At 26.9% G+C, this 19,954-nt stretch overlaps 1 protein-coding gene across 3 annotated transcripts in view; it reads left to right on the plus strand.

Moving 5' to 3' along the window:
• Positions 1-19,954, plus strand: part of LOC135925707 (calcium-dependent protein kinase C-like) — a 74,013-nt gene that overhangs the window by 15,662 nt on the left and 38,397 nt on the right. For all 3 annotated transcript variants that reach the window (XM_065461163.1, XM_065461162.1, XM_065461165.1), the window contains exon 2: positions 4,609-4,640. In XM_065461163.1, coding sequence (XP_065317235.1) covers positions 4,609-4,640 — 32 coding nt within the window. The remainder of the gene's footprint in view (positions 1-4,608; positions 4,641-19,954) is intronic.

The following is a 19,954-nucleotide window of genomic DNA, read 5'->3' on the forward strand; positions in this document are numbered from 1 at the left end:
CGAATCCCTTACCATATATAATAAGCTCACACATGTCGGCGCAGTCCTATCTGAAATCCTGATTTTCGGGCCTGGCAATAAGATTTTCCGGAAGTTCATAAAGAAATTTTAAGTTTAGAATCAGGAAATTTATTCTTTTTCCTTCATAAAATATTATTATGTTTGGGACAACTTCTACAAAATTATCTTAACATTGGGCAACTAAAAATAAAATATAAGATTTTTATAAAAATTGAATCTTTTATAAAAAATTTTTATTTAGTTGATTTTCGTTCTTAGCGACGATAAACTTTAAGAACCCAAGAAGAAACTTGGTTCCGATTTTTTTAGGTTCTACCCGGTTCGGTTCCTTAGTTTCTTATCTCTGATTTTAATGATACCCAAGTATTTCAAACCATATTAGAATTATATTTTTTTCTAAAATCGAACTTAATATCTTGTAATAACCCCCCCCCCCCCCCCAACTTCCCTCATTTTCATCTTGAAATTACATCAGTAAATAATATTTTTGGAAAAATGCCTGTATTTTAGAATTGTATTAAGTGTAGACCTGTGCGCCGATGTCTCAATCAACGGCAGCGGTTTTTAAATTTTTTATCGGCGTTCGGCGGCGCGCCGATTTTGCCGCCGCCTACTAAATTTTCGGCGGCGGCGTAATATTGATTTTAAAATTTTTTTAATGAATAAAATTTCTAAATCAATATATTTTTTAATGAATTTAATAAATTAATGTATTACATTTTTTATAATTTATATAGGCGATCTTTTCTAACACATTGCTAACATAGTTTAATTGATTTTAAATTATTTTCTGTCTCACTCCTATTTAAATTTATGTATTTTCTCATTCTCAGAAATAGACTAAGGAATTGTATTTTTACTCAATCAGAGTCATATCAACAACACATATAAGAAATATTTTATTGATTTTTATTATAATTAAAATAAATTTGGAATGCAGGCAAAATATGAAGTATGAAATATAATAAGTCAGAATTCAGATTTAGCAAAATTATAATTGTCATGAATAAACAATTTTATCAAGATTTGTGGGACATAAAGAACTCCTTTTAGCATTGTGTATTAATCCAGCAATGGGAAAAATTCGCTGGGTGTACTGGTTGCAGGTACGCAAAGAACCTTCCTAGCTAAATTAGCAAGCGGAAGTTCCAGTCGCTTTTTCTTCCAAAAAGCAATGCATCCTCTTCTGGAATAATATTTTGGCTGAGCAAAATATGGCATTCTTGTTGAAGTAATCGTTAATAGGAAGGGAATGTTTTCGAGCTAATTTCGCAATATAAGAGCATGATGTACCATCCTCGACTTGAATTTCACGCTGAGCATTTCTATCATGCTCTAAAAGTTTTAAATGTCATATTAGAAATTGCAATGATGTCGTAGAATTTAAATTTAAATATTGTGAAATAATATTGAGATTTTGAAATCTTAGATCAAGTAGAGTTGCTAATATCTAATGTTTAGAATATAATTTTATTAATAAAAATATAAAATAACTTGAAGTTCAGTGATCGAAACCTATGGTCAAGCTTTTTTTTTATATTTTCTTTTAAGCATATTATATCTGAGAAATCAGATTTATTGATTTGTATATGACCTTCTATTTCACTGCGAAATAATAACCCTAAGTTTATTGTAGATCCTTTTTGGGAGGAAAGAAATTCCACCGACTCTCGGAATGGATTTAATACTGCGTAAAGCTCATCTATCATATCCTATTCATTATTAAAGAGTTATAAAGATTGTTTTCCTATTTTATTTAGAATATTATTTATAGGAATTTTGTTTACACTGCGAACACTTTCTAGCATAATTAATATGCTATGCCAGCGGGTAGAGCAATTTAATTTTAAAGTTTTTGCATTAATTGGATTGGTTGGTGCAATGCCATTTCTATTATCCGATTCATCAGACATATCAAAATGGTCATCAAGGTATGGATCAGAATCATCAATATCCAAGATATTACCTGTCTCATAAATTGACTGCAGACATTTACCATGTTCAGCCTCAATTTCACATTCCAAATCAGCTACTCGATATCTGAGGGCTGAAATAATTTCTCTAATTTTTTTAATGAGAATATCAATCTTGGTAACTTTTTTTATGCCATCAACTAACCAAATTATGAATTCCATGCCCTAAGCATAAATGATGCTCATAATCCCCTAATCTGACGCTTCTTTTGACATTGGCCCCAGCATCAGTTACCATTTGTATTACTCTTCAATACTATCAATCTCAGATAATATTGTTTCCCCAGTATGCTTTTGAGTCACATTTCTAGTTGAGGGTAAAATATTTTAAATCAAAATTTTCATCTAAATGATGAAGACTAAATGTGATATAATTTGGACGCTTGAAATGATCGGTCCACAAATCAAAAGTGATAGAACAAAATTTTGGTCCAGAGTCAATCAAATTTAAAACATGCGCCTTTATAGATAAATAAACATCGTCTAGTGCACCCCAACTAATAGTTGTCCTATTTGGCAATTCTGGTGACGAGGAACCAATTATTTATATTTCTAATTTTTGAACAATTTATTTTTTAATAATCATTTTATATAAATTTTAAACCTTTAGAAAGTCTGTCCTTCCTTTATTGTTTATAGAATCAAATAGCATTAAATCTAAGCAGAGATCAAAACCTAATTTCGCCTTATTAGATTTCATATTTATTTTAAACATTAATAAGATATTTAAAAACATTAAAATAGTTAGGGCTGGAATGAAACAAATTATAAATTAGATATAGTTTTAACTTTCAAAATAAAGCTTTACATAATTAATTTAATAAATTGTATATTAATTTTATATTTTAAAAGATATTTAAAAACAAAATAATTAGAGCTGGAATGAAACAAATTATAATTTGATTTAGTTTTATTTTAACTTTCTAAAATAAAGTTTTAAAAAATTTTATATTAAATAATACTTTAAAAAGATATTTAAAAAACATCAAAATAATAAGGGCTGGAATGAAACAAATTATAAATTAGATTTAATGTTAGTATTCAAATTAAAATAATAATAATTGAATATATAAATATAATTAATATGCTTTCTAAAAATTACACACGCCGCGCCGCTGATCTCAATCGGCGGCTTTTCCGGTGTGAATAAAAATACCGGCGGCGCACAGGTCTAATTAAGTGGTATTCTATTTATATTTCTTTTCTAATAATTGAATTAATTGAATATTGCTGTTTCTTATTTCTAATAGTATAAAATATAGTGAATTAATTCATTACTTTTTTTTCCAAAAAAAATCTTTAATATTTTTCATAATTAATATTGATGATGATTTGGTCTTTTTTTGATTATATTTTTGTTTTTGTTTTTTACGCTCAATTTCTTTTATATAAATTTATCCTTTTTAATAATTAATTGGAGGATAGAAATGATCACTCGTGGTTGAGGATACCGATTTTTTTTATATCAGATCGGCCCGGCCCTATCATTCCTTTTAATGAATATCAGTTATTGGCCGATAACATCTAATATGTTGATTAGATCCTATATATATATCAAAATGGCAAATGCAATTTTAATATTGAATCAGGGATCTAAAAAAATTAATTTGGTAATGATTATTTTTAATTGGATTAAGGCCATTTGTTTTTATATTAATTTATCTTCACTATATTTTGAGTAGGGGAGTACCGATACTACATTTTGGAGGTCGATCCTATCCGATATTACCAATATTAAACGGCGATTACCTATCTGATTTTGTTTTCCATAAACATAATTGTCGTTTTAATTTTTAGTGCATATATCTGTGCAAAATCATTCCATTTGAGCCGATTTTTTAAAAGGTTAACTTAGTATTTTAACCAGAAAAATATTACCCAAGTCTGAAGATTTGGCTCATAGATGGTACAAAGTGTTTGGCTATTAGCGAAATCTCGAGGCCTAGGCAATATTTTTCTGACTAAAATAATGAGTTAGCCATTTTTTAAAAATCGGATGAAATGGAGCTATTTTGCATCACCACATACATCTGCTCATTATACTTTTTAATAGTATAACATCTATAATTTAACACCATAACATAAGCCATTTAAATATATTATAATGATCAGTTATAGTTTTATTCATGAATCAATCTAAAAGAATGTAAAATATTTTTGTTGATAAATCATTTATATAATAACATTAATCCATTTACATAATAAGTAATAAACAAATATATTATGAAAATTAAAGCGCCATTTTATCAGATCTGCTGAAAATTTTAAAATATCGGCTCAATCCAATCCTATATAAAACATAGGCACATCATTTTGAGTGTATTTTTTATTCACTATAGACATCTTCCCAAAATGATATTATATTATTAAAAAAATCAGATTAGCTAATATCGATGATATCGGTGAAATTAAATCAGATTCACCTTTATAAAAGCTGCATATCGATAAAATGTATACACATCACTTGTGGGCATTTTGGGTGGCTTTACTGTCATTTTCCTTATAATTTATATTACGAACTATAATATATATTGTAATCCACCCTCCAATCCCTCCTATACTATACAATATTTATAAATAATTATATATTTTTTTTCATATTATTTTATAATAGGGGTTTCGGCAAGCAAGGCTTCCAATGTCAAGGTAACAACTTCTCCATCATATTATTTTTTTAATGTTGAATTTTTTTAAATGGAAAATTCTCTTATATTATACTTTTTTTTACAGGGGCATGTTTGAATCAGATCCGACCGGATTCGAATCATACCTTAATTTAAACATTTTTACTTACCTAGACTGATGATTCATTCGTTAAAATGCTTTTTGAAGCAACGTCGAATACGAATCAGCGGGTAACACGCCATTTTGGTTTTTCTTTTAGAAATTTTTATAAATAAATGAAACTCTGAATTTTTAAAAAAAATTATTTATATGGATAACATGTCACCAGCTGATTTCTATCGATAAACATTTAAATCAATAAATCGACACTCTAGGCATGTCATTGGGCAGACCTTGGCAAAAGGCAAAATTTTTAATAAGTTTATTTTCTTCTAGCACTTATAATTTTTACCGTTTTCCCTCAGTTCACTATTCTTTAAATTTTTTTTTCCGACATTATATCTACTTCTAAAATAAGAACTTCTATTAGTCTCGGATTTTTGGGAAATAATCGGATCGGTCGGACAAATTTTTTTCTTTCTTGCCTAACCTCATTTTTTTAAAGAATTTCTGCATCATATAATAAAATAAAGCTTTATACGTTCATATAAAGAAAGGAAGAAAGAAAGGTTAAGGTTCTAACAAAGAATTAATTGAATGAAAATAACTAAATGCAAGCAAAAAATAGAAAATTTATTTATCCTACTTATATTTAAATAGCCTTTTCGCTAGTGAAGGTCACGGTCCGGTCTTTGGTCCGGACTAGACCGATATCCTCGGACCGGACCACAGTCCTTAAGAAAAATATCGATCCAGACCGTGGTCTTAAATAAAAAACTTTTTTAACCTAATTTAATTTGTTTTATCATTTTATTAAATATAAGAGTATTATATAAACAATAAAATTTATCCAATGGTATTGAAGAAAATGATTTTGTGCTTGTGGAGGGCATATTAAAATTAAGAGTAGAATGTGTTTTTGAGATATTTTCATTTTCATCATTAGAAGTATATATTTTATGTTTTATCAGATGTCTGCTTAAGGTACCTAATTATTTTATTAAGAATAAGGTTAAGTTATTTTGACAATTAATTATTCAGACAGTTTCTTAAGAAAAAATAGAACTATATAAATAATAACCAAAATATTTTAATAATAATACTACTTATTTTGATTAATTTATTGCTTAAAAAATTATAAACAATTATTTTGTTACTTGTTGCTGACGATACATTAAATTTGGTACTGCAGTGAACACATACTCGTTTTTTATTGTGACTATAAGTAAAATGTTTCTTGGACAAACTTATGGTTTTCATATTGACCCTCTCGGATCCCTTCTCTTTAGTCTTGGAATCAATGACATGATAAAATCAATAAACTCTTCATGTACTCTATCGCTCCACGCTTGGTATATTGATGATGGAATCTTGAGTGGTCCCAGTAGTGAAATTGCCAAAGCAGTCACCATAATTAAAGAAATGGGCACAGCCATTGGACTTTCGCTTAACCAGAGCAAATCTGAATTCTCACTTTTAAATTCTAATGCTCCCAACACTCACGATTTCAAATTCACATCAAGCGTTGAATTAACACATCTAGGATCGCCTGTTGGAGGACACGAGGCAATAAGCACCTTTCTTCATTCCTCACTTGACATACTCCTTAAACTGGAGGACATCTTTACACTTCTTCCATCACACAAGTCCTTTTTTTTGCTAAAAAATTTCTTTTTTATACCAAGGATTCTTTACGCACTTCGGTCAACTCCAATTTTTAAATATCCTATTCCTCTCCAAACTTACGAAAAAGGAATAAAGGACTTAACCGAAAAAATAGTAAATATCAGATTCAACGAAACTGCTTGGGCCCAAGCAACTCTTCCAACCAAATTTGGTGGTCTCGGCATCAGATCTCCACTTGACTTAGCAACAACTACTTTCATATCGAGTAGTCTCTTGACAAAGCCAATAACCTCCGCCCATAATTCTAAAGAAGACCTTTCCTTAATTGTGGCTATGGATATTTGGAAAACAAGGATCAATGCTGATTCTCATCCCCCCACAACCCATAAACAGAAAGACTGGGATGCACCAGTGGTTGCTCGCTGCGTTGAAACTCTCTTATCTAGAATGCAATCTACCGACCGCACCCTATTCTCTTCCTTGCTCAATGGTACGGGACATGAGTTTCTTGAGGCCATCCCATCTACCAATCTTCAGCTTCAACTATCCAACAATGAATTTACCCATGCCATCGGCATTCGTCTAAATTGTTCCATTCACCCCCACATCTGCTCAGGGTGCAACTCGCCAGTTGACTCGAAGGGTAGACATAGTTTACATTGTCGCTCCTGCAATGGACGATTCATCAGACACAAGCAATGTAATACAATCATCCAACATGCTCTGAAATCCGCCCAAATTCCTTCCACGTTAGAACCACAGGGTCTTTTTAGATCTGACGGTAAACGTCCTGATGGGATCTCTCAAATCCCATGGAGGAGAGGCCAACTTTTGGTATGGGACTATTCCTGTATTGACCCCTTGGCCCCATCCAACCACGCCATCAACATCCTTGACCAGAAGGAACAACTTAAAATTTCTAAATACACAGAAATAATAAACGATCATTGCTTCATCCCAATCATATCAACCACTCTTGGCACCTTCAGCAAACTCGCCTTTGCATTTTTCAAAAAATTAGGATCACAAATCAGCAAACTCTCAGAAGAACCCCGAGAGGGTTTTTTTCTTCGTCAACGATTATCCATAGCGATTCACAAAGCTAATTATATCAGTTTCTATGGTAGCCTTCAAGCCAAAGAGCTATCATAGACAACGCTTACGTCCCTTTTTCATTTTTGTTTCCCTGCGTCACACCATCTCCGTTCTTTTTTTTAATAGTATTATTATATATTTTACTATAATTTGTATATAATTAATTTTTTATATAACTAAATGTTATTAATATATCTTTTACAAATATTTCATATTATATTATTTCATATTTATAATAAAATTCTTTAATTTAAAAAAAAAAAAAAAAAAAAATAAATAAAAATTAACAAAATCGAAAATAACTCATCTAGAAAAATATCATAAAATAAAATATACAAAAAAATTATATTAATTGAATAGTAAAGCAAATTTAAATAATAATAAAAGACTGGTCCGGATTACGGTCCTCAAAAAAGATCACCTTCACTACTTTTCGCATCCATTTCGGTTTGGTTATTAATAAACGACCTCAAAATAGTGTTAGGATTTTCATTTAAAAACTAATTATATATATTTCTGAAGTATTTTTTGTAAAAAATTTCAAACTATTGAAATAATTAATATAGTAAAAAAAATGCTGATTATATTCTCTTTATTAAAATTCCTTTTCTTTTAAAATTAATGGACCAATTTAAAAAAAACCCTTTTAATTCATATTGGTGCAACAATGTTACCGCCAATTTTTATCAAAAGTATGCACGTTGTCTGGTACTGCCACTATTATGATTGATTTGACTTTTTTAAAAAGAGTAACTTTTAAAACCTAAGATTTGATAGTTTTCCCTTGTTACAATAATCGTTTTATTTTTTATTTTCCTAAATTTTTACAAATAATAAATTGTGTGTACTTTAGACATTTTTTTAAAAAATTTGCGCGTCAAAGGGAATCATCGAAACGTCCCGCCGGATTTTTTTATTTAATCGTTATATATAAATGCAATTAAAATACTCATATTTATCAAAAAGCAAGTAGACATACAAAATGAAAATTTTAAATGGTATGATTATTTTACTTAATCTTTTTAAAAATTTTATTTTATTTAAAAATTTAATTTATATATAATTAACTAGCTTAAAAAGAAACATTTAAAAATCAAAATAATAAAATATGATTTTAAAAAGGAAATGTGTGTCACCTAACAATATAAATGGAAATATATATAAAGCAACCGACCAACAGAAATGATAGAGAAATATTATATGTATATATTGATTATTTCAATGAGCTGAAAGATAAATTTTAAAAAAATGACACCAATCATATTCTATAATATTTTAAAATTTTTAAAATTGTTTATATACAGTATTAATATGATTTGTTGTAACATATTTTCATAATGTGAAAAAACATTCTTATATAGTGAAATAACTTTCCATAATTATTGTAAAAACATTTTGATAAAATTTTTGATATAAATTTTTTTAAATTTTTTTTAATAATAAGAGTTTTTAAACTTTAATGAAGATTTACGTCAAAGTTATATATCGAATATAATTTTTTTATGTTTTGGACCCAAGTTTAAGTGGGAAAATGAGAATAAAAATTTTCTAAGATTTTTAGAATAATTTTTTTTTTAAATGCACATTATAAATTTTTTTAAATTTAAAGTATTATTACAATATATTAATGTTACTTTTAGTTATCTAAAGAATGGAAATCAGGATAAAAAATTTGATAATTTCTTAATAAACATAAGTGAAAGAAAATTCGAATTTAGGGTTTTCAGATAATTCTTATTTTTTTTTGGTTTTAAAATTAAATAAAATTTAAAATTCCGAAAATGACGCATACCAAAAATCATCGAGATGTGCCACCAACCATTCCATAACGGAAGCCCCGACACTTCAATTTAACTTTCCGTAATTATTGTAAAAACTTGTTGAGAAATACAACCTTTTTTAAAAAAACTTTTAAAAACTTGAAAGAAAATTTTGAGAAACACATTATATTTTTGAAAACTTCCGGTAATTAACTTAAATTAAAACTTATAATAATTCTTTCTTAAATTTGCGACAATTTTAATTTTAAACTTCTATATTTTATAATTTATAATTTTTTTTAAAAAAACTATATTTCCATTTTTTTAAATGTCAAATTTTACTATCGCTAGTATTTTGAATCTATCTCCAGTTTCAGGTTTGTTAATATAATATTCTATTATTTACTAACCTTATATATATCTTTTAAAATTCTTATTTTTCCACTTAAACTTATCTCCAAAACATAAAAAAACTATATTCGATTCATAATTTGACGTTAGTCTTCATTAAAGTTTAAGAACTTTATTATTAAAAAATTTTTTTTGAATTCTCATTTTTCCACTTAAACTTGTGTCCAAAAAAAACTATTTGATTCATAACTTTGATGTTAGTCTTCATTAAAGTTTAAAAACTTTTAAAAATTTTATCAAAACTTTTAAAAATTTTATCAAAACTTTTAAAAATTTTATCAACACTTTTAAAAATTTTATCAACACTTTTAAAAATTTTATCAAAATTTTTTTAAAAAATTTAATTTATATCAAAATGTTTTTTACAATAATTATGGAAAGTTATTTAACTATATAAGATTGTTTTTTCACATTATGAAAATGTGTTACAACAAATCATATTAATTAAAAGCCAAAAGAGACATCATCATACATTTTTTTACACCAAGTATGTGTTCATTAAATTTATCTATCAAAAGGTTTGACAGTGAAATAAAAATAAATACATTTTATTCCAGCCTTGTAAAATAAGTCGATAATTGTTTTTAATATAATTGTTAATATAAATATGGACAATTAATCATAAAATTCAATTATCTAATTTTCATACAACAGTAAAATTAGTAACTAAAATGAATATTAATTTAAAAATTAAATTATATAGGAAAGAAACAATAGAATTAATGTAAGAATAATACACGGAAATTTTTTAAACTAAAATATATTAAAAAAAACGAAAAAGATACTAGATTCTTTTGAAAATAATAGATACATATATAGTATCTTTATTAAGAATGTCAAAACGATACCAAATACAAGATACATTCTTTATCGTAGTTAAAAGTATTCACTGACCTGTCCAACTCTGGTTTTTAACATAAATGGTCAAAGTTTTTATAAGATACGGAGGGCTTTTGACTCCAACCCCCCCCCCCCCCACCCACTGTGGATTTTATTGGAGGGATTTAACATCTCTTTTGCCATCCTTTAGTCAGGTTCCATTTGAAAAATAATGATTTTAGAGTTAGCCTTTCTGAAAAATTTCAATCAAAGTCACTCACTATTTTAAAAAAATAATTGTTCATAATGAAATATTATATTAATTTTTTTGGAATAGGGATTTACTAATTTTTTAATATTGAATCAGATTAGCCCGATTTACTTTAATACCGGTTATCGGCAGATATCGTTAAATTGTCCGATCCGAATTTTTTGATAATTATTCAAATTCCTATTTGCGTTATTGCATATTTATTTTAATGGTCTATTCTTCGTTCATTCTATTCTTTATATATACATTTTTACTATAATATTATTATTGAAAATCATACTGTCAGACATCAGTGATCAACCGATATAAGTAGAATCGAAAACTAAAGTATTTCACCCCCTAACCTCATCTCATAATCTTTAAAACCGATATAATATATGTAAGATGGTTTCTTGATTGTATTAGTTATAAAATATGTTATGAGTAAATATTATTTATAGGGATGATTTTATGTATTATAAATGAATATTGTACAAAATATATTTAATCTCTCTTTTTCTTTTCTTTCTTCCAGTTTAATCTCCTTCGATTTTTTGGTTTTCTTATTATTATTAATAACAAGTATTAAAAGTGTACAATTATGACAAAAAAGTTATAACATTGAAAGACAAAAAAAAATTAAAAAAACAAATTGATTTAATTTTTATATTTCATTTTATTCCTCACTCACTCATAGAGTTATGGAGGAATTTTTTATTTTATTTATACAAAAAAAAATCGATAAAAATTTACATTAAAAAAAAGAGTAAAATTATTAATATATATCTGAGTTGATCGAAATGTTACGTTAGGGATTTTGATAATTATAATTATTTTATTGTATCATAAATTCACCAGAAATAAAAGATAGAAATTATTTTAAAAAAACGAAGAATGATTTCTGATTTTTTTTAATCATTGGAATTTGAATAAAAGAATGGGCTTTCAACCCATTACTGATGGTTAGAGAACTAGTACCTGCTGTTAATTTTTATTAGAAATTAAAGGGCGTTACTTTTTAGGGAGAAAAATAACGTCGTTTGTTACTATCTTTGGGAAACCATGATTACTTTTTTTGAAAGGCTGCTATTTATCCCTTCAGTATTTTATTTAAAATTATTAATATTTAAAAAAAAATCAATTTTCAATTTAATAGCAAAATTGTCTGTCAAGGGTTTAATATAAAAGTACCAGAGTATATATCATTTTAAATAGATTTGATCAGGATATCCATTTTTTTCAGTATTTTTATGGATTTGTAAATAAACATTTTTTTTCTCAATTATTTTGATCATATTACCAGAAATTTTAAGGTTTTTATATGAAATATAAATTCTATTTTTTAAAATTAACCCAAAATTTAGATAATATTATTTGAATGTCAATAACTGCCATCTTGCGGATTAAATTATATATAAATTTATTTTCTTAAAAGATTTAAACAATGAAGTATAACTATTAATTTATTATTAAATATATCCATTAGCTAATTTTAATGGCGATTGAAAATATAAGTGCTGTGTTTGATATACAACTTAACTTCATGATTAATGTTATTACTTCATGATTAATATTACAACTTCACTATTAATTGCCGAATGCTATTTTGAAGTCAATGAAAGTGAAAAAGAATGGGCACAAATGTATTTAGAGTAAATGTGTGACGTGTGAAGGATGCGAGTTTGCAGGAGAGTCTGAAGATCTTGGATGTGGTTGATGTGACTGTGACCCTATAATCACCTGGGGTTTTGATTACCGATAATCTACATAGAAGAGATGAGTTCCAGTCTTTTATAGACCAAATTTTATTAAAAATTATGAGTAGGATGTGGTGCGGCATTAGATACAGCTTTGAGATGTTCGCCAGTAATATTATCAAGGCCCGGAGTTTTATGGTTTCTTAGTTTCATTTAGTCGAGATTTCAGTTTTTGAAAATTGTGAGTGGATTAACAGGTCTTCTTGATTTAAAAATATTCATATAGTGCTATCTATCATTCTGCTCTATTATGACTATATTTTCTAGCCAAATTGAAGGAAGCTTCTTGAAGATCTTTGTTTTGCATAGCTTACAATAAGCGTCAAAAAGCCTATTAGTTTGTATTAACGTAAAATAGGCCGCAACTTTCAGAGATTGGCTAAAATTGTCAATGTAGCTATATATTCTTTTGCTAATCAGAAAGCCCAGATAATACCAGAGCTGTACAAAATAAAGTGACTGAAAGTCCCAGAATTATTACCCTGACTATAGGTTTCTTGTAAAGCTATTTTGTACATCCTTTTCATCTGCTATAAATTTTAGAAGAATAACAAGCTTATTCCATTAAACCGTTAATATTTAGGGAAGAAATAAATTATTATTCTATGATTTTGTTTATGGAGAAGTTTCTAATTTTTATAAACCCTAACTTAGAAATAGATATATGAAGAACCTGGCAATTGTGAAAATTATATACTATATATCTTCTACCAGTACAACGCTATTTTATAACCCACACAATTTTCCAAAACACAATTTTAAAACTAAAATTAATAAATTTTCAACTGCTAATTTTATTGGTTAACAAAATATATTATCTACAAAAAGAACATAAAAAGGACAAAAGTTTACAATTATAAAATCTCGTTCCTTTTTTACTTTTTGGGACAAAGAAATCAATGTGATTTATAAAATCAGGCCATATTTATAAATCTTATAAATATTAAACAAAATCATTTTTAAAAATATATATGTTTTACGCGAATACATGAGTAAACAATATAATTTTAAATAATAATTTAACGTAATAATTGTAAGGGCTGAGAACCAAAAAATCTAGCATTATCTGAATTAAAGAAAAAATATAAATGCTGTTAATAGAACTATACAAAATATTGGCCATTATTTTTATTAATTTACTGAATAATAATTATTTTTTTATTTGTTGCTGACTTTACATTTAATTTCATACTGCAGTGAAAACATACTCTGTGTTTTTATTGGGACTAAGTAAAATGCTTCAATGACAAACTTACGGTTTTCATATTGCAAAATAAAAATGAACCAAAAATTAACAAAAACTAAATTAACTCCTCTAGAAAAATAATATACAACAAAATTATATTGATAGTACAATAAAGCAAACTTAAATATTAATAAAAGATCGGTCCAGTCCCTAAAAATATATAAACTGGTTCAGATTGTGGTCCTCAAAAAGGATCGGTCCTGGTCTAAGAACGATAAGACCGGACCGACCTTCTCTAATATTAGGTACTCTCTTCATTTTAAACCACTAAGTATCGTTGATGATAAACTACAGGTTGTTTTTGTTACATATATTTTTTTTATGACGGTTATAGATTACTGCATCAATCAGTATGAGAAATTTGCAAAAAGGAATTTGTTCTCAGGAGACCCAATGACCTCTATCATAAACCAATTTGTAATTTCATTATTAATTATAAAGAAAGATGTTTTTTTTTTACTGATCAATTTTTTTTCCCTCAAAATAATGGCCTAATTTGTATTTAATGCTGATATTCTATTATTTATTGATTAAATATTAACACAGATGTTATTTCGATCCTCAGCTAGGTACACCTTTATTTTATTGTTAACCTTCTCGAGCAGGCAACTTAGGAATGAGTATATTGTTAGGGTTAGTTTATATTAAAAAATGGGTGTAAACTTTTATTTTAATGAAGCTTGATCGTGTAATTTGCTATATGCTGACTTGTGTTGTTAAAATTACTTTTCAAGATAACTAATTACATTAATAGGTTACTTTATCCTAAAAGTGAAAATAAACATTATTTGTAGGTAGAAGGATATAAATGGTAAAAGGATTTTAATTTATTAATAGATATTTATTTAGATTTTAGTTTATTAAATTTTAATTTACAGATAACATTAACACCGGTTGACTTTATACAAACTCGGCAAAAATTTTTAAGTCAATCATGTATATTTGTTATTCCTATCCTAAATTACGATGCTTGAAATAATCTGTTTTGTTAGATAATAGTCGCTAATTTAATTTGGATAATATTTATCAGTAACATTATCATTTTTATATGGAGAGTAAATATAGGTTTTGGACTAGTTTGCCTCCAAGAAATTTTTTGTCATGTAGACGCTGCTCAAATCTAATAGTACCTAAAAGTTATATTAATTTTTGTAAAAGATAATGCCCCTCCCCCAATTTTCATCTAAACAATAATAAGTAAATAAAAATTATTGCCTCCTCAAATTCAATTACCCCAAATTCCCTCCCCTCCCCTGCAATTTCAATGACGATCTTGCGTCATAATTCCTTTATAATCAAGGGCAACACAGTGACCACTAGACCTCCCTGAGTCAATGACGCATATATGTCTATACTTTAATGACGCGTTTCCCCATAGGCATATCCAGGATTTCCCTAAGGAGGGTAGCACTATTTTTCCCTGTTGTTAAACGGCTCGTTTTGAGCTGATTTTTAAAAACGGCTAACTCAATATTTAATCCAGAATAATATTAAACAAACCTGAAGATTTTTTGTAGAAGGAACAAAGGTTTGGACATCTATTAGCAAAATCTCGAGGCTTAGGCAATATTTTTCTGTCTAAAATATTGAGTTAGCCGTTTTTAAAAATCGGCTCAAAACGACCGGTTTAACAGCACTAATTCACACCATTAGGTTTTTATTGTTTTTAAAAAAATGTAGAATTTATAATAATTCTATACATTATAAGGTAAAACAATATAAATATTGTTTATAAATATAACTTCCAAATTATCAATCATAATCATCCTAAAAGTAAATGATTACAGGTTAAGATATAATAAATTTAAGTTAAATGTTAGTTGTAAACTCCTTGACTTTTGCAAAAATATAAAGTGTCAGAACAAAATTTACCTTTTCGACTTGATAAGTTGAGTTACAACTCTAAGTTGAGAAAGTTGTCCACCTAAGATCTATCCGTTCTCAGTATAAAGAAATGTAGTATCTTACAGAACTATCACTGCACATGTAATATCGAAAATAGTTTTATGTTGGGTTTGTATGGTTTTTAGACCGATAAAAATGATTTTAATCTTTCAATTCTTTATAAAAAAATGTCATTTCGAGAAATTTCACACTTGCAAAAATAAGCTTACAATCATTTTTCTTTCCTTTTTGTCGACGACAAGCACGGTCTTTATACTATAAACTGAATATTTTAAAAATATATTTTGCAAATTTATATATGTGATTTTATAGATCGAAGGGAAGAAAGAGAGAGCAATGAATGATGGGAAAGAATGATATAAAGGAAGAAAGAAAAATTATATAAAGGAAGTGGAAAAGAAGGAAAGAAAGAAAAGGGGCAGAAAACATAAATAAGAGATAAAAGTTAGAAACCCTAATTATTTTTATTACGAATAATATGACTTGGTATTTTTCAAATATTTATTAGATTTTTTTTACCACAAAAACAAGATTTAATTAAATTTTATTGCCTTTTATTAATAAATTTAATATATCTGCGAATTTTTCTTGTTATTTAATGCATAAATGTACATTTTTGATTTTTATATTTTTTTTATGGATATCGACATAAATTTTGTTAATCTTATATTTAAAACGGTTGAAGTCATTTATAACAAAAATCTATCTTAGCTACATTGTAGCTGTCATGGTAATTTGTATTTTGTGATGTTGTAGTTGTTCCATTTTTAAACTATAATAAATTTTATCGATAATATAAAAATAATGTTTAAATTTTATCAATAATATAAAAATATTAAATAAATACAAAGCATAAAGAAAAGTTATATATTAATTTTAATTATTTTTTCATTTAATTTTATTAACATAATATAATTTAAAAGGTGTTCCATAATCTTAGAATCTTAAAAATAAATGTATATAACAATCTAAAATCCCTATAAGATGGACAAAAAATATAAATAAATACTATATATCCTTATATCTCACTTAAATAATATATATTTCAAAGTATCCAAATATATTATTTCTAATATAAAATGCGCTGAACCTGCTTCGAACACGGGTTCATGGGTTCGGTTTGGATATGCAAAAATTTTCTAAATAGGATTTAAAATTTAAACATCCCGGTTTGCTACTCTAGGCTTATTCGGTTCACAATCCTTTATATAATAATCATTTTAGACCAAATCGCTTTTACGAATTTGAATTTATCAATAATTGTTTCCATTTGATACCTTTATATAATATCTTTATTGATTTTAATAGTTTACATTATTCTCCCACTTTAACAACTCTGCTAAATACAATTATACATCTACATGTAATTTTGCATTTTAAATTTTTTTTAATTATCCTATAGTTGCATTGTAAAATTCAATGCACATAAATAGCAAGCATTATTTAATTGCTCAATTTAATGAACACCCAAAAATAGCAAATTGATGCTATACAATAGTGTCTTCAAAAACTAAGATTTAGCCTATTTTAAAAATATAAACTTAAGTTCTCCAGAATAAAGCCAAACCTTACTTCCATCTTTTAAAAATTATCTATTAGATATTTTAGCTTCAATACTTTTATAAAATTAAATTTACTCATAACTTTTTTTTATTTATGGGCCATTTACATGTCAAATATATCAAAAAAGGCACTTTTTCGGCCGACCCCTTTTAAAATTGTTAAAATTTTATGAAATTATTTAGATAGGTAAAAGAATGAGAAAGCCGTTTATTTTAGCTCGCTAGCACACCTTGTTCTCGAGATATAGGGGCTCAAAGGTACAAAAAAGAGCCACTTTGGAATGTTTAAAATGCTTATATCTCAAAAAGCATTTATAGTAAAAAATATTATAATATATCATTTTGTAGGTAAAGAAATTCTCTAATGGTCTAACAAAAAATAATAAATATTGGCGCCATTATAGGCTTTTAACATCCGGTTTACCTAAATTGCTTTACCTGTATTTTTAAACAAAATAGTGAGTTTATTTTCGATTTTTTTTTGCTTTTTATTTAGGCACCTTTTACAAATATATATAGGATGTCAAAACCTTGGTGGCGCTATCGACTTTTCCATAATGTACATTTTTACCAAAAATTGAAGAAAGTAGATGGCGCTAATGGTTGAAAAATATTATTCTTAAAATGAAAATATTAATACGTTTATAAGAATTGTGATAAAATTTTCCAGTTCTGCCCCCCCCCCTCCCACTATCCTTAAAATGTTTTATATTTTTTAAGCTCGATAATATATAACAGCTGCAGTAAAAACGAATATTTTATTAGGCATATATTCGATTATATTTTACAAAATAAATTGTTTAAAACGATCTCTCTTTCTGCGAAATAATTTTAACCTGTCCGTTCAGATTAATTTTATCGTCTGTCTACCAATAACAATCTGGATTTGGAGAGTGCAAAAACATTTATTCTAGGTGTAGATCAATTAAAATTTTATTCTATATCACAGATGGACGTACCAAATATTAAAATGTTGCACCCATTTAATCTACAGAGACATGCTTATTATCGTGAGAATCTAAGAAAGATTCTACCCTGGATGACCCAAAAAAATTTACCATTCAATTTAGATATGTTAATATGCTCATCATGGCGACAAAAATTAGCAAACATTCCTTATACTTCAAATGACAATGTAGATATTGATTCTCCCCTTCATATTAATCAAGAGGCTATTGATAACATTAATATATCCCTACAATCAAATGGGAAATCTCTCATTAAAAGAAAACGCTTTTGTGAAAAGAAATATTCGAAGAAAAAAATATCTAGAGTAAAAAAAAGTTTTAACGACTAAAATTATACCATTATCTTCATCAAATGATAATTCGATGAAATTGTGATACCTTAAAAATTAAAAAAATTACATGAAAGATATTTATTATTGGAAATTTGTTACATTATTAAGTGTCTAATGGGCATATTCCCACTCTGCTCCTCAGTTAATTAGTATATTTAATAGAAAATCAAAATTTTTAGTATAAAAAGTGAAAATATCTGGTTATTGATAAGTTAGCAGCAAAATTTTAACCATAATCCGTAATTTCATAAAGAGCCATCTATTTTTTTTATCAATTTTTGGAGTCGATAGCGTCGCCAAGGTTTTGATATTGTATATATATTTAGCAAAGGTGTCTAAATAAAAAGCAATAAAAAAAAATCGAAAACAAACTCACTATTTTGCTTAAAAATACAGGTAAAGCAATTTAGGTAAACCGGATGATAAAAGCCTATAATGGCGCCAATATATATTATTCTTTGTTAGCCCATTAGAGAATTTCTTTACCTACAAAATTATATATTATAATTTTTTTTACTATAAATAGTTTTTGAGATATAAGCATTTTAAAAATTTTACAAATTCCAAAGTGGCTCTTTTTTGTACCTTTGAACCCCTATATCTCGAGAACCAGGTGTGCTAGCTAGCTAAATTACGGCTTTCTGACTCTTTTACCTATCTAAATAATTCCAAAATTTTTTAACAATTTTAAAAGGAGTCGGCCGAATCGTGATCGATTTGATGTGGAATGGCCCTTATATAAGTTAAAAATAATATTTATTCGCTAGATGGCGTCTTTATATTTTTAATTTTTATCATAAAATATAAAAATTGCCTTATTGTATCAAGAAATGCTATAATAAAATCGTAAATATCCAATATTTCTAGAATATCAAATATATTTCGTCAATATATATCAGGGCTGTGAACCCTCCTTCTAAAAAAAATGGGTTCGGATTTGGGTTCAGTAAAAAATCTCTGAACCCGGTTCGGGTTCAGGGTTCGGAGACCAGAAAAATAATTACTTATAAAAATAGTTAAAATAACAGAAACGTCATTTTTTAAAAAAAAAAAATTATTTTATTGCCATAAAAATAATTTATCATCATATTATAATATATAATATAATATAATACTAGTACTACAATACAATAAATTTAAAATATAATATTATGCTATTTTAAAATTTTTATTTAGGCGAATTGTCATATCTTCTAAAATATCGTCATTAAGACTTCTACGTAGGTCCGAAATATAAATTTTAACTTAGAATATTAAAGTAGAAGGGACTCGAAAAAAGTATTTTTTATAAATTTTAATTCCCTATTCTTTCACAATTTTCCCCTGCTCATTTCCTATATTTCTAGAATATTGAATATATTTCGTCAATGTATATAATTTTATTACCCTAAATTTATATTTAAATCTTCTCTGCCGAACAAATTGTATTTTATGAACGCAATAATTGTATTATAACAACATTATTATATCAATTTGGTAAAAATAATTATGATTTAGAATTATGC

Source organism: Gordionus sp. m RMFG-2023, chromosome 3 (assembly GCF_954871325.1).
Source record: "Gordionus sp. m RMFG-2023 chromosome 3, tfGorSpeb1-WG-v2, whole genome shotgun sequence".
Lineage (NCBI taxonomy): Eukaryota > Metazoa > Nematomorpha > Gordioida > Chordodea > Parachordodidae > Gordionus > Gordionus sp. m RMFG-2023.